Here is a 15,342-nt window from a genome sequence, read left to right on the forward strand (position 1 = left end):
GTTGTTAATGTCAGCCATTCTGACAGGTGTCAGGTGGTATCTCATTGTGGTTTCGATTTGTATTTCCCTGATGATGAGTGATGTGGAGCATTTCTTCATGTGTCGGTTGGCCATCTGGAGGTCTTCTTTGGAATCCTCACTAGTTTCTTAAGTCCCCTTCTCCCCCTCCATACTCATTCTCCCTTCATCTACATCTATCCTGTTTTCCTCCTTACCTCTCTCACTTTTTATTCTTTGGTTAAATGTTGTAAATTCTGCCCTAGACTTACACTTCTACATTCGTGTGGCACAGACTGCCAAATGTCCCATATCCATTCTTCCTTTTTCCACAGTGATAGAATTTTTTGACTGTGTATGCCTCTTTTTTCTTTCAGTTTGATGTAGCCATGAAACCAACTTTCTGCCCAATGGGATGTAAATGGCAGCAGGAACCTTCCTTAAGAGCTTGTTGGCATAAAGTTAATCTTTTTTCCTCTCCCCCTTTACTGAATTTTGCTGCTTAGAATTTTGATATGATAACTGGAACTTTAGTTTGGACCAAGAAAAGGAAGAATTCATCCTCAGAATGGCAAACTAAAAAACTGAAAGGATCCTGGGTCTGGTAGACCCCATGAAACAGAATTGCCATACCAGCTCTCAATGCTCTGCCTCCACTATTTTATATCAGAAAGAAACTTGTCGGGGCACCTGAGTGGCTCAGTTGGTTAAGCATCCTTCTCTTGATTTTGGCTCAAATCATGATCTCCAGGTTTGTGGGTTCGAGCCCTACATTGGGTTCCACACAAACAGTATGGGACCTGCTTGGAATTCTCTCTCTCTCTTTGCCCCTCCCCTGCTACTAAGCATGTTCTCTCTCTCTCTCTCAAAATAAATAAATAAACATTAAATAATAAATAAATAAATAAATAAATAAATAAATAAATAAATAAATAAAAACGTTAAACATCTGACTCTTAATTTCCACTTAGGTCATGACCTTACAATCCTAAAATAGAGCCCCATGTCACACAATTTCTCTAAGAAAAGGAAAAAAAAAAAAAAGATTTTCTCTCCCTCTGCCCCTGCCCCACTCATGGGTTGTCTCTAAAATAAAATGAAAAAAAAAATTTTTTAAAGAAACTTCTGTTTAAGCTACTTTCTTTATATGTTTTTTTTTTTTGTCACTCTCAGAAAAGCATGATCCTGACATTACAGTTTTTATATCTGAAATTATATACCAAGTAACAAAGCCTAAAATATGTAACATTAGCTCCACAAAGGAGGTCGGATGTCAGGAGGCATAGACACAGGTATCATGGGCAAGAAAGCTGATGTCTTTTGATATGCAGCATCCTAACATTTTCTCTCTTTCATTCCAGACTTTTGTCTTTATTTTTTATTTTCAGCTCCTCTCCAGGCCTTTGGATTATTGGCTAATTTAATTTTCCTAGCATTACCCAACTGGTACACCGAGAATGTTTAAACAGACTCCCTCTTGTAGCCATTCCCCCTCTAGATGTCCTGGCTCCATACTCCTCAGGACCTAAACTCCAGCATGTACTGCTTTGCAGAATTCTGGCCCTGAAAGGAGAATTACAGACAGTTGGCAAATTTAGAAATGTGAAGTTTTAAAGTACATTTATGTTACAAAACAATGGCTTTATTGGCATTGTTTACCAGTGGAGTGTTCAGCAGTAACACTCATAACCCATTTCAACAACAATCAAGGAGTTGACATTAGCCAGAACCCAGTTGGTAACATAAAATCATTGTACCTCCAGATACCGTTTCTCCCTCTTGGAACCTCCTAGCTTCTCTCAAGTTCATGTCATCAGATTCTACCATCCACTATCCCTCAGCTTGTGTCATCCACAGACGTTGAGAGATACTCCCCTAGAATTTTAACACTTATGGTCTAACGTGTGTCTCGATACCTCTTTCCTCGCTACTCCTGCCATGATTCTTAGTGATTCCAGTATCCACTGACCAATCTTTCCAACACTCAGGACTCTCAATTTCTTGATCTCCTGGCCGCCAGTGGTTTTTCCCTCCACCCAACCTCAGCTGCCGATTCCAACATTTGCATCCAAGAACTGGCCATTATCAGTAACTGAAATTTCTCCGCAGCTTCCATTTCAAACATCCCATTCTCTAATTACCAACGCCCAAATTTTCTCCTTGCTTTCCTCTAGTACCCTTGCCAACAATTCTTTGACTCCCCTGGGGCCTCCTATCTGTTGTCCCTGCCAGCTCTTCACTCTCCACAGCACCCCCTTCAGCCTCACTTCCTCGGCTGCCACAGTCTGATATCATGCGTCATTTCCTCATAAACGCCCTCCTTTCCCTTCCTGCAGTCTCTCTCCATCATACTTGCCTAGATATTTCCTACTCCTAGTTGGATACAACCCTCAGTCTTCTCTGTTACCAAGCACCAGTGGCTGGACATGACTGGAGAAAAATTATGATCATGCTGACTGGTGTCTCTTAAACTCATGACCATAAACCTCTGGAACCCGGGGCTTATGTGAACCTGAGAGCGAGTGCCCTTCCAACCTCACCCTCGCCCAGCCCTGGGGGATGCTGTAGTGCTCCATTGCCGTCTCCCCTCCAGATATGTCCTGAATTCAGGCAAGGGGCACTTCTCTTCCTTCATCTCCCAGTTCATTGGATGTGGCTGCCCCAGAAGAAGGTGTGACTTTGACTTTTTTGCCAAGGGCAAGTCTGAGAGACTGAGCCTGAGCCATGATCACAAACACTCCCTACAGCCAGAGGGATGAGTGCTCGCTTTGCTGTAGCCTAGCGCTCCTGCTCCTCAGGTCCTTTGCCCTTCTTTTGCCCTCTGCCTGGCATACTCTTTTCCTAGGTTTCCGAAGGGCTCATCCTCACTTCCCGGAGGCTCTGCTCAAGCGCCTCATTGTCAGAGAAGTCTTCCCTGACCACAGTAAACAAACTCTACCCCTCAATTTTCTTTCTTGTTGCTCTGCTTTATTTTTCTTCATAACATTTGGCAACACCCGAAATATTAGACATTTATTACTTTAGCTGCCTATTTTGGTCTTTTCCTACTAGAGCGTATGCTCCATGAGTATAGGGCTTTGGCTTGTTAATGTTTATATCCTCAGGGTCTAGAATAGATCTTGGTATACAGTAAGTAATCAATATATCCTTGTTGAATGCACAAACAAAAATGCCTTGAATTCAAAGTAGCCAACTTGTAGATGGCAGAGTAGTTTAGGGGAAGGATCTCAGAGTGTTAGAGTTAGACTGGTTCTTTTTTTTTTTAGTGTTTTTATTTTTGAGAGAGAGAGACAGAGACAGAGACAGAGAGAGAGAGAATGCAAGTGGGGGAGGGTCAGAGGGAGAGGGAGACAGGTGCCCTAGGCGCTCCCTAGACTGCTTTTCTGTAAAAAAAAAATTTTTTTTTAATGTTTATTTATTTCTGAGACAGAGAGAGACAGAGCATGAGTAGGGGAAGGGCAGAAGAAGAGGGAGACGCAGAATCCGAAGCAGGCTCCAGGCTCCAAGCTGTCAGCACAGACCCCGACAGAGGGCTGGAACTCACAGACCGCGAGATCATGACCTGAGCCGGTGTTGGACGCTCAACCGACTGAGCCATCCAGGCACCCCCAAGACTGCTTTTTTAAACAACTTTATTGAAATATAACTCGGCTCTTCACTCAGCATAATTTTGCTGAAGTTCATCCAAGTTGCTGCGTGTATCAAGTTTATTTATTATTCCTTCTTATTGCTGAGTAGTATTCCATGTTTAATCATTCATGGGAAAAGTTTTTTTTATGTTTCAGTATGAAGTAATACCATGTCTTAGTCATATTCAGGGAATACCTGTATCCTAGTAGCCACTTATGGTATGCATCAAATAAACACTAAGGGACATACTTTTCCCAACTTATCTCTAAACATTGGAAACTTTTTCAACTCTCAAGTTTTCACAGTGGCAAAAACATGGGTTCAATTATGCCACAGCCAGATTCGTTAAAAAAAAAAACTAAAAACTTTCAAAATTAAGATTCCTATTAACCTTAAATAGTTCACTGGCCTCTTTAAGAAAGAAAATGTTGGTATCTGTGAAATTAAGTTTGCAAAAAGAGAAAAGAAATTCTGGTAACTCCAGGAGAACTTATACCTGCTGGAAAACTATGAACTGTCTTGTAATAAAAGCTTTCTGCTTGATGTATGAGCTCACTTAAATAGGAATTAGAACAATCCCAGGTTTCTGGTAAGATGGGACACATATAAAAAGATCCACTCTCAGATTAATAGAACTGGATGGCAATTTTCACAAAAACAAACAAACAAACAAACAAACAAACAAACCTTTGCACGGTCATGCATCATTGTTAGAGGAGCTATCTTTTTTTTTTAATGTTTTATTTATTTTTGAGAGAGAGAGAGAGACAGAGCGTGAGCAGGGGAGGGACAAAGAATAGGGAGACACAGAATCTGAAGCAGGCTCCAGGCTCCTAGCTGTCAGCACAGAGCCCGACGCAGGGCTCGAACCCACAAACCATGAGATCATGACCTGAGCCAAAGTCAGATACTCAACTGACTGAGCCACCCAGGCACTGCTCCTCTTTCTTTCTTTTTTTAAAAAATTTTTTTAATGTTTTAGAGGAGCTATTGTTTCATAAATAAAAAGGAATCATACAGTTTTTCCCCTCACGAAATGCTCTTCCTTTACTTTCAAACAAAACAAACCCCAACTATCTCCTAGGCTCAGCTCCAGACCCTTCTCTACAATTCTTCCAAACACACAGCCCACTGTTCTTTCTCCAACTCATGACATCTGTGAGACAGCACTTCTCATGTACTGCCGCGTGAAAATTCTATTTGAGATTCTTATAGCTGAGCATCTACACTGAGTTCCAAGTTTCTATCTGTTGTTTATTGCCAGCTTGTTTATAAGAGCAAAATAAACCTGGGAGCATCTTAAACTCCTATAATGTAGCATTTGGTACATAAATTATAATTAGCACTAAAGAATGATAATATAGGCATGTAACTAATGTTGTAGAAAGATGTTCACAGAACATACTAATGTCTATTATTGTATTGTCACTGTCAAGCACAAAAAATTAGCATTTTCTGTATATGAAATTATGACAATAACAACAAAATATACATAAAGGAGAGAAATTTAAAAGTTAGCAATCCAGGGTTATGTATTTTCCCTTTCTTTTTATTTTCTATTTATTTGGGTTTTTTTCCCCAAAAGTTTAGTGATAAACATGAACAATAAAAACAACAGCCAAAAAAAATGCTTGTTTGTTTTTAATTTTCATTTATTTTTGAAGGAGAGAGAGAGAGAGACAGCATGAGTGGGGGAGGGACAGAGAGAGAGGGAGACAGAATCCAAAGCAGGCTCCAGGATCTGAGCTGTCAGCACAGAGCCCAATGTGGGGTTTGACGAGCTGTGAGATCATGACCTGAGCTGAAATCGGATGCTTAACCAACTGAGCCATCTAGGTGCCCCTCACCCCAATGCTACTTTGAATATTTGTGTGGAAGTTTTTGTATGGACATATGCTTTACTTTTTCTTTTCTTTTAATTTTTTAAAAGTTTATTTCCTTTGAGAGAGACAGAGACGGCGTGAGGGAGGGAGGAGCAGAAGGAGAGGGAGAGAGAGAATCCTAAGCAGGCTCCTCATGCTGTCAGCACAGGGCCCAATGTGGGGCTCGATCTCACCACCGTGAGATCACGACCTGAGCCAAAATCAAGAGCCGAACACTTAACCAACTGAGCCACCCAGATGCCCTGCTCATTTTTTTATTGAGTTGTTAGTTTTCTTATTAGGTTTTGAGAGTATATACATACATACATATATTTTTTTAACTTTTTAACTAAAAATTAAATATGTGGTTTGCAAATATTTCCCCCCAGTCTGTGGTTTGTCTTTTCATTCTCTTACTAGTGCAGAACTACTTGATTTTATGAAGTCCTACTTATCAATTTTTTAAATGGATCATGCTTTCAGTGTGGTATCTAACAAATCTTTGCCTGATCTATGGTCACAAAGATTTTTCTTTTCTTTTTTTCTTCTAGAAGTGTTACAGTTTTAGGTGTTATATTTAGGTCCATAATCCATTTTGAGTAATTTTTTATGTGGTGTAAGGTATGGATCAAATGTAATGTTTTTTGCGTATGGTTATTTAATCATTCCAGTATCATTTGTTGAAAAGACTACCCTTTCTCTCTTGGATTGCCTTTTTGCCTTTGTTGAAAATCAATTGTCGGGGCGCCTGGGTGGCGCAGTCGGTTAAGCGTCCGACTTCAGCCAGGTCACGATCTCGCTGTCCGTGAGTTCGAGCCCCGCGTCAGGCTCTGGGCTGATGGCTCAGAGCCTGGAGCCTGTTTCCGATTCTGTGTCTCCCTCTCTCTCTGCCCCTCCCCCGTTCATGCTCTGTCTCTCTCTGTCCCAAAAATAAAAATAAAAACGTTGAAAAAAAAAAAAAAAAAAGAAAATCAATTGTCTATCCATGTGTGGATCTATTTTTGGACTCTCTACGCTGTACTATTGATCTATTTTGTTCCATTGACGTATCTGTTTTGATGCCAATCCTTGTAATTATTTAATCCTGTCTTAATTATTGTGGTTTTATAATAAGCTGAAGTTGGGGGTGGTAAATCCACTCCATTTTACTCTATTTTCGACAGAAGCAGATGTCAGAGTGATGAGTTTTAGCCTCAGATCCACCATTTAATACTTGTGTGATTCCATACAAGTCAATTAACAATGTTGATTACTCATTTACATATTTTTTATTATTAGAATTAAATATTACAGTGTTTGGATTAAATGCTTATCGGGAGTTTGAACTAGATGATGGCTCTGGAAATAGGAAGTGCTGGAACTACAGGGTGGTGCTGTGGATAAATGAATGGTATTCATTCAGGGTATCTTTCTCTGCACAGGGACATCCTCCTGCCCTTCCATCTTTTTATTTATTTATTTATTTATTTATTTATTTATTTATTTGGGGGAGAATACAATCAGGGGAGAGGCAGAGAGAGGGGCTAGAGAGGATCCTAAGCTGGTTTTGCGCCGACAGGAGTGGGCCTGATGTGGGGCTTGAACTCACGAACCGCGAGGTCGTGACCTGTGCTGAAGTCAGGTGTTCAACTAACTGAGCCACCCAGGTACCCCCCTCCACTTTTTTAAAGATATGATTGACATATAACGTTGTGTAAGTTTGAGGTGTACGATGTGTTGGTTTGGTACATTAATATATGGCAATGTGATGACTATAATAGCATTAGTCAATACCTCTATCACATCATATACTCACCATTGTTGTATGCATTATGAACAATTAAGATTTAGTCTTTTAGCAACTTCGAAGTTCTTTAATACAATATTATTGACTATAATCACTATGTTGTCCATTATATTTCCAACACTATTAAGTTTATATCCTTTTTTATGTTTGTTTATTTATTTATTTTGAGAGAGAGAGAGAGAGAGAGAAAACAGAGGAGGGACAGAGAGAGAGAGAGAGAGAGAGAGACAGAATTCCAAGCAGGTTCTGCATTGTCAGCACGGAGCCCCACGTGGGGCTCGAACCTAGGTTGAGATCATGACCTGAGCCGAAACCAAGAATTGGACACTTAACCGACTGAGACACCCAGGCGCCCTGTAAGTTTACACCCTTAAACAACATCTCCCCGATTCTTCTGCCCCTCAGGCCCCTGACCTTTCATCCTAGATATTGAAGCTTTGCAGCAAATTGCTCCTGACAGCAGAACTGATCACTTTGTATTGCAACAACCACAATAAGAACAACAAATAAAGATGAAAAAGAATGAATAAAACCGGTCAGGATCCCCCAGTTTAAGATGATCATTCCCTTATATCAATAGTTTTCTATACAGCTTTGTAAAATTTTATTTAGAAAAAAAATTTTTAGGGGCACCTGGCTGGCTCAGTCAGAAGGGCATGCGACTCTTGATCTTGGGTTTGTGAGTTCGAGACCCAAGTTGGGTATAGCAATTACTTTAAAAAAAGCTTAAAAAAAAAAGTCTTTTAAAGAAAAAGAGAACATTCTACATATACCTCGGAACACAGATTACAGTAGTTTTTTGGCCAGTTTGGTGTGGTTTTTCAACTCTTCTTTTTTTCAGTCTTCGAAACACCTGTCCCTGCCAGCCTCCAGGTGCCCCCAGTTACGGGTCTGCTCGCACTAAAGGGGAGGAGCTACTTCCCAGAATCTGCTCCTAACGTTGCTGCCCAACAGCCCAGCCACCGGCAGTGCTGCCCTCCTGGGGACCAAAGAGGACCCTGATCACTCTGCTGTGTGCCATGTGAGTCTTATATTCACCAGGATGGCTGGCGGACCCAAGAAATGTTTGTCTTTCATTGGATTCAGCCTTATCTGTCTTAAAATGGTGAGTTCACCATTCCAACCCACCTGCAACTATTTAGGGGGGAACAAAGACATTTATTATCACTCTCTCTCTCTGTCTCTGTCTCTCTCTTTTTGAGAGATTAGTGGGTGGGGAGATAGAAAACAAAATAGTTTTGGACCATACCAAGATTGTATATGCTTGCATGTTTGAAATTTAATGCAATTTACTAGAGAAAGAAAACAAGATTATCATTATATTTTAAGAACAAAGATTTCTGAAAAATCTGTCAACAGCTACTGACTTAGTTCAATAGGCAGATTCAGGGAGAAAAATGAAATAGTAATGTGATCTGTTTCCAGCCTCTAAATTCTATTTAGGATTCCTTTGGGGGTAGATTTGAGTTTGGGAAATAATTTGTGCAAATAAATGCTCTGTATGGATTCAGATATTGCTCGCATTACGAATGAAAATGTTGTGATACACTTATTACTGCTCCGATTTATGTTTTACATTTCCGCAAATGGCATTTTTCTTCATGGTTCTAATTTTTGTAAACTTTTCTTTTCAGGTTGCTTCAGCAAATACAGGTAAAAGTTTTTAAAACACAAGTTTTCCTTCCCCATGTTTGATTTTAATTTCCACTGTTAATTCTTGGGCTACCCTGAAATAGAAAAGCTATCTCGGAAAAATATTCAACATCTCCTGAGTGTTCACACTGTGAGTGTAACTGGTAAGACAAATACATGGACCAAACTTACAAGTCCTCATAAGACCTTCCTATTGAGTACTGAGATGTATAAAAAGTAATGTAGTGATGGATTTCTCAAATTCAGTTGTCATTAGTAAAATATTATGGTGATTATCATTCTAGCCAAAGAAATAAAGTTTTAGCCACAAATAGTGAAAAGTCTAATTTATATAATTTTTCTTATTTGTATTCTGAAGAACTAGAGAAGAAAACTAGACATGTTTTTGAGTAAAAGCTTAGGATTCTCTACTTTTATAAGAAAGGATTTTACACTTGTAATAGTGCATCCTTAAAATACAGAAAATGAAAACTTAGGACTAGAAAAAGTCTTTCTTTTAAAAAAATTTTACCGTCATTTTTGCTGAATAAATGACTAAAGCCAAGGATAATTTCTTTAGAGGAAATTTATAGTCCATGAGATTTCGATTATTTAGAGGACCCATGTAATATTGATCATATCACCAATAAGGTCTCATAGCAATTCAACGTAAATGAGAACAATTTGTATTTATTATTTTGTCTGCCACAGAAAAGGAAGTGCAATTAAGGCCATTTAAAAATTGGGCGGATTTTTAAAAATTTTATTTTAGAAAGCGGGAGAGAGCGAGCATGAGCAGGAGATAGGGGGAGAGAGGGGGGAAGGGGGGACAGAGTGAGGAAGAGAGGTGGGAAGAGGGAGAGGGAGAGAGAATCTCAAGCAGGCTCAGGGTGGAGCCCCACACAGGGCTCAATTCCATGAACCTTAAGATCATGACCTGAGCCGAAATCAAGAGTTGGACGTATAAAAGACTGAGCCATTCAGGTGCCCCAAAGATTTTTATTTTAAAGTAATCTCTACACCCAATGTGGGGCTTGAACTCACAACCCTGAGATCAAGAGTCACATGCTCTATCAATTGAGCCAGACAGGTGCCTCAATTTTTAAAATAAAATAGGGGCACCTGGGTGGCTCAGTCAGTTAAGCATCTGGCTCTTGGTTTCCGCTCAGATCATGATTCCCATGGTTCACTAGTTTGAGTCCTGCCTCAGCTCTGTGCTGACAGTGCAGAGCCTGCTTAGGGGTCTCTCTGCAGAGAGAGAGAACCCTCTCCCTCCCTCTCTCTCTGCCCCTCCCACTCTCTCTCAAAATAAATAAATAAACAAAATAATAAAAATTTGACAGTGTTACAGGTGGCTGACCCATAAAATCCGTGCATGTGCATAAGTTTCCAAAAATTATCTCATGTTTTATTTGTATCCTTTACCTTATTCTTGAGAAACCTTCACGATCACCAGGAAGCAATGAAAAGGACTGGTTGGCCATATACAAAGTGACTTTTTTTTAGAAGTGGCCTTTGGGTGAACAAAGAACTAGAACAAAATCTACTTCTGTGTCCTTAGAAGGTCGCAGGAGACACTGAGCCCTCAGGGCAGGGCCCTTTTTAGTCCCACACTATCCACAGTATTTGAGAGAAAGAATGGGGCAGGCTGAGATACCAATGATGCTATTAATTGATTCATCCTGGTTTTTCAATAAATGGCATGTGCTTTATTGATACTATGTAGGAGGTTCCATTTTGGGTGTGTGTATTATGATTCTCTTTGGGTTCTGGAATAGGCTTTTTATCTGTGTCTGGCCACTGGGGCTGCCTGAGCTAATTTAGATCTCTATGAGTTGGTGGAATGCACAGATACTGAGAAGCAAAGGGTCTCTTTCACTTTTGACTGATCAGAGTGGTTGATTGCAAATCTAGAGAATAAAGTTATCTCTTTCGTCAGAGCAGTAAGTGGGCCAAACACAGAACTGAGAAAGAGGGGAGAACTCCTGCTAATTTATGGAGCCTTACACATCCCAGTCAGGCTTCTCATTTCTTTAAGGGAAGCGTAGTACAGAGGTGTTGATCTTTCACTGCTGTTACTGGTCAGATCCCACCCAGTGAAGCAGGTAATCTGTCTCTCCTGTGCTTACCCAGACTCCCCAGGATTTCACCTTCTAACACTTGTCCATGGCAGTGCCATGTGGTCTGGCTCTTCTAAACCTAAAAATTGCTCATCCTAGTACACACACACACACACACACACACACACACACACACTAGCCCTTTCCACCTATCAAAGCCCCCTTGCATGCAAAATTTAACTTAATCCTCACAACAATCCTGAGATGTAGATATTTTACATTTCAAAGTAAATCTTAAGATGTAGAAATTATTGGAAAAGGAGTTGAGAGACACAATCAAGTTAGTTAGAGGAAAGAAGACCTATAACACAGGACAAATAGCTGATAGCAGAAAGGGGATGATTGGGGGGTGGGGGAGGGGTGAAGAGGGGGGCCCTTGATGGGGCTGTCTATCCTGCCGTGGGGGAGAGCGGACATGGGTGCTTCCTGCAGTCACCTTCTGCTGGCCAATGGCTAAGATGAGCAGGTCTGCGACTTTTCCCCAGCATATGTAACTTTCAGAGTTTTCTTTCGGTGGCAAAAGAGACAGTCCTGGGTGACGTTCAAGGAATGTCTGGCCAGTGCACAGTGGAGACTTTGTTCAGTCTTGCAGATTGGCTATTTCTGAGTTGCTGCCAAAGCCAACCCTCTGGGCTATTGGTGCAGAAAGAGAAGTTGTCTATGCACATAGGGATTTGGTAGGTGGGGGTCTGCCGAGGAGAGGGAGTCGATACCAGTAAATCACACATTTGGTCTATAGTTACTCTTTCTCCTCTTTGCCCTATAGTTTCGTTTTGCCCTTTAGTTTTGAAGTTGGTCTATAGTGATTTTACCCGGCAAGTGAGGTACATTGAACATAAAAGGCTAAGTGCCAGTTCCAAACTTAAAACCAGCTATTTCTGTTTGACCTTTTCTTCCACTTGGACCTCCTGCACCCAGGGCATTTTTGTGCCTGTGGAGTTTTACAATGTTGTAAGTCTTGTTACCATGCTGTATCTCTTACCCCTTACCCAAAGTGCAGGAATGCCTTATATAAACTCATGACATAAGCATTGATGTCCCACAGACAAACCATGGCCTGGCCCAGGTGAGGAGAGACCACGGCACCTCCTTCTTATGCTGGGGCAGATGTTTTGATGGAGAGTGGGACAATAATGTTTATTTTTGTTTTATATAGAAGAATCTAAAAATGGTTCCACTCTGATAACATGAAAGAAAGTATGATAGAGCAATCGTAAAACAAAGAACTCAATGTTCCCTCTTCCTCCATTAGATTAGATACCTTGTGGGAAATGTGCAAGTGCACGAGATGGAGACATAGCCACAGCAGAGGTGAGACCCTGGCCTTCAGGTGGAGGCAGTGGAGCATAGGTGAGGGGCTGGGAGGGGAGATTGGCGGCAGCAGAGAAGGCCTGGGAATTCACAGAGTGCCAAACCAGTGTGGAAGCCTCTGGAATGAAGCCCCTCAATGACTCTCTCCTTCCTCTCAGAGTTCTTTCCCACAATCATTCCCTGTTGTTGTTTTTTTTTTTTTTTAAAGTAGGCTCTATCCCCAATGTGGGACTAGAGCTCACAACCCCGAGATCAAGGGTCGCATGCTCTACAGACTGAGCCAGGCAGGGGCCCCACTCCCCACTCTGATTTAACCCTTTGAAAAGTACAAAAAATACAAATTATCCCAGAGGCAACTGGGAAAAACCTCTTTGAAATCCCACTCTGGGGCGCCTGGGTGGTGCAGTCGGTTAAGCGTCTGACTTCAGCCAGGTCACGATCTTGCGGTCCGTGAGTTCGAGCCCCGCGTCAGGCTCTGGGCTGATGGCTCAGAGCCTGGAGCCTGTTTCCGATTCTGTGTCTTCCTCTCTCTCTGCCCCTCCCCCGTTCATGCTCTCTCTGTCCCAAAAATAAATAAACGTTGAAAAAAAAAAAATTTGAAATCCCATTCTGAATGAGAAGTTTGAGCTTTCTGGCTCTCTTTTGGAGAGTAGCTTTGCATTTCTTTTTCTCTGTTTTGTCTTGATCTTGAAAATGAGGGCAGGGGCGCCTGGCTGGCTCAGTCAGGAGAGCATGCGACTCTTGATCTCAGAGTTCTAAGTTCGAGCCCCACATTAGGTGCAGAGATTACTTAAAATAAAATTTCTTAAAAAAAAAAAAAGAAGAAGAAAAAGAAAACGGTGAAAGAAGTAATCTTCATAGATATCCTAGCTAATGTACAACTTCAAAATCTCTTCCAGCTCCTGAAATACCCACTATTGATCAGGCATATTCAAAAATCAGCACCAGCATCACTGTGGAATGGGCCACAGTGCCAGGGGCCACCAGTTATCTTCTCACGGCTGAAGATGGAGACACTGTCATTGAAACCATGGTGGCCAATTCCCCAGGCACTGTGACAGGCCTGAAGGCTGCAACCTTGTACCAAATCACTGTCAGATCCGTCAGTGCCACTGGGAGAAGCCCAGCATCGCTTCCAAAGCAGGCAAAGACAGGTAGCTGGATGCTTGTCCTCTGTCGGGCTATTGTTTGTGACCTGGATTCGTTATACTGAGGCTGCAAGTACATGATATAATTTTGTGTCATTTGAGTGCCTACGATTCAGGGCCCAGAGGTGAAAGCCACGAAATGTTTTGGGAATTCAGATATCTGTGGAGGTGGTGGTATTTAAATTCCAGATGCTTTGGAAAATAAAACCCATTTTGGGCGTCTTTACAAACATCCCTGCTTTTAAGGGCACCTGGGTGACTCAGTTAAGCATCAGACTTCGGCTCAGGTCATGATCTCACAGTTAGTGAGTTCGAGCCCCACATTGGGTTCTTGGCTGACAGCACAAAGCCTGCTTCAAATTCTCACTCCTCTCTTTCTGCTCCTCTGCCCCTTTTCAAAATAAGCAAATAAACATAAAAATTTTCTAAAAAAATATTATAAACCATCATTTCCCCATATTATAATTACAGAGATATTTTATATAATTTCTTACAAACCTCCAGTTGAAAGTCATGCCTAATATTAGAATTATTCTGTTCCCCATTCCTTTGCTGAGTCATTTATGATTAATACACATTTAGATAGTCACATTATTTATATATATTATATATTTTATTATTTTATAATAATGTGTATTATAATACACATTATTTTTGTTTATTTATTTATTTATTTATTTTAATGTTTGTTTATTTTTGAGACAGAGAGAGACAAAGCATGAACGGGGGAGGAGCAGAGAAAGAGAGGGAAACACAGAATCTGAAGTAGGCTCCAGGCTCTGAGCTGTCAGCACAGAGCCCAACGCGGGGCTCGAACTCACGGACCATGAGATCGTGACCTGGGCCGAAGTCGGACGCTTAACCGACTGAGCCACCCAGGCACCCCTATTTATTTATTTTTGAGAGAGAGAGCGCAAGTGGGGGAGGGTCAGAGAGAGAGGAGACAGACTCCCAAGCAGGCTCCATGCTGTCAGCTTGGAGCCCAGTGTGGGGCTCAAACTCACCAACTTCAAGGTCATGACCCAAGCCAAAAGCAAGAGTTGGATGCTTAACCGACTGAGCCACCCAGGTGCCCCTAGATAGCCATTATTTAGTGGAACTCTACCTACCATAAATCCTTTTGCAAAGCAAATAATTATTTCATAATATGGATGATCAACCTCAAATTATTTATTTCTAAATCTGAATTATCCTCTATTGGAGTTTCCTAACGCAAATGCATGTGTTTTTGTCTTCATAGTGTTGGCTGCACCAATTCTAGAAGTAAGCTCTCCAAGTCCAGACTCTATTCTTGTGCAGTGGGAATCTGTATATATGGCAATTGGATTCTCTGTGTCCATTATGCGAGCCAATGGTTTGGGTAGAATATGGAAAGAGAATACCACAAACACCTCCTTGACATTCACCAGGTTAGATGCTGGGACTCTCTACACCATAAAGGCCTATGCGTGGAATGCCAATGGAACCCCTGGGGACGACTCCACCTGCAATCAGAGAACAAGTAAGGACTTCCCAGCTCAGCCTCAAGCAATCTCCCTTTTGATTAATGAGAGGCTATGCATCGTAGCCGTTGGAAGCGGGTGTTAACTGATAAGTACAGAGCAGCTGGCAGTAGATATTTAAATTTATTATGAGTTTATTTATAGTGCGGTAGCTTAAAGGCTGACTGCCTGTATAAAGAAATGCTGCTCAGAATACACAGAGCATGGCTTCTCCGTCTCTGATATCTAACTTATTTCAAGCATACACATGCCATATCACACAACAGGAGATGATTTTTGCTAGGTTTATGAGTCTCCCCGACCCTTCCTAGCTTCAGACCAACAGCATAAACAGAAAGAACTGGGACAAACAGA

The 15,342-nt window shown here is 41.3% G+C and overlaps 1 protein-coding gene across 1 annotated transcript in view; it reads left to right on the forward strand.

Annotated features, from left to right (window-relative positions):
* Positions 1-8,317: 8,317 nt before the first annotated feature.
* The window catches only part of FNDC7 (fibronectin type III domain containing 7), a 30,329-nt gene continuing 23,304 nt past the window's right edge, over positions 8,318-15,342 (forward strand). The window contains exons 1-4 of the mRNA XM_086717728.1: positions 8,318-8,380; positions 8,910-8,928; positions 13,238-13,492; positions 14,727-14,987. Of these exons, the coding sequence (XP_086573854.1) occupies positions 8,318-8,380; positions 8,910-8,928; positions 13,238-13,492; positions 14,727-14,987 (598 nt within the window). The remainder of the gene's footprint in view (positions 8,381-8,909; positions 8,929-13,237; positions 13,493-14,726; positions 14,988-15,342) is intronic.

Source organism: Puma concolor, chromosome C1 (genome assembly GCF_028749965.1).
Source record: "Puma concolor isolate L17-30 chromosome C1, mPumCon1.1.hap2, whole genome shotgun sequence".
NCBI classification, from domain to species: Eukaryota; Metazoa; Chordata; class Mammalia; order Carnivora; family Felidae; genus Puma; species Puma concolor.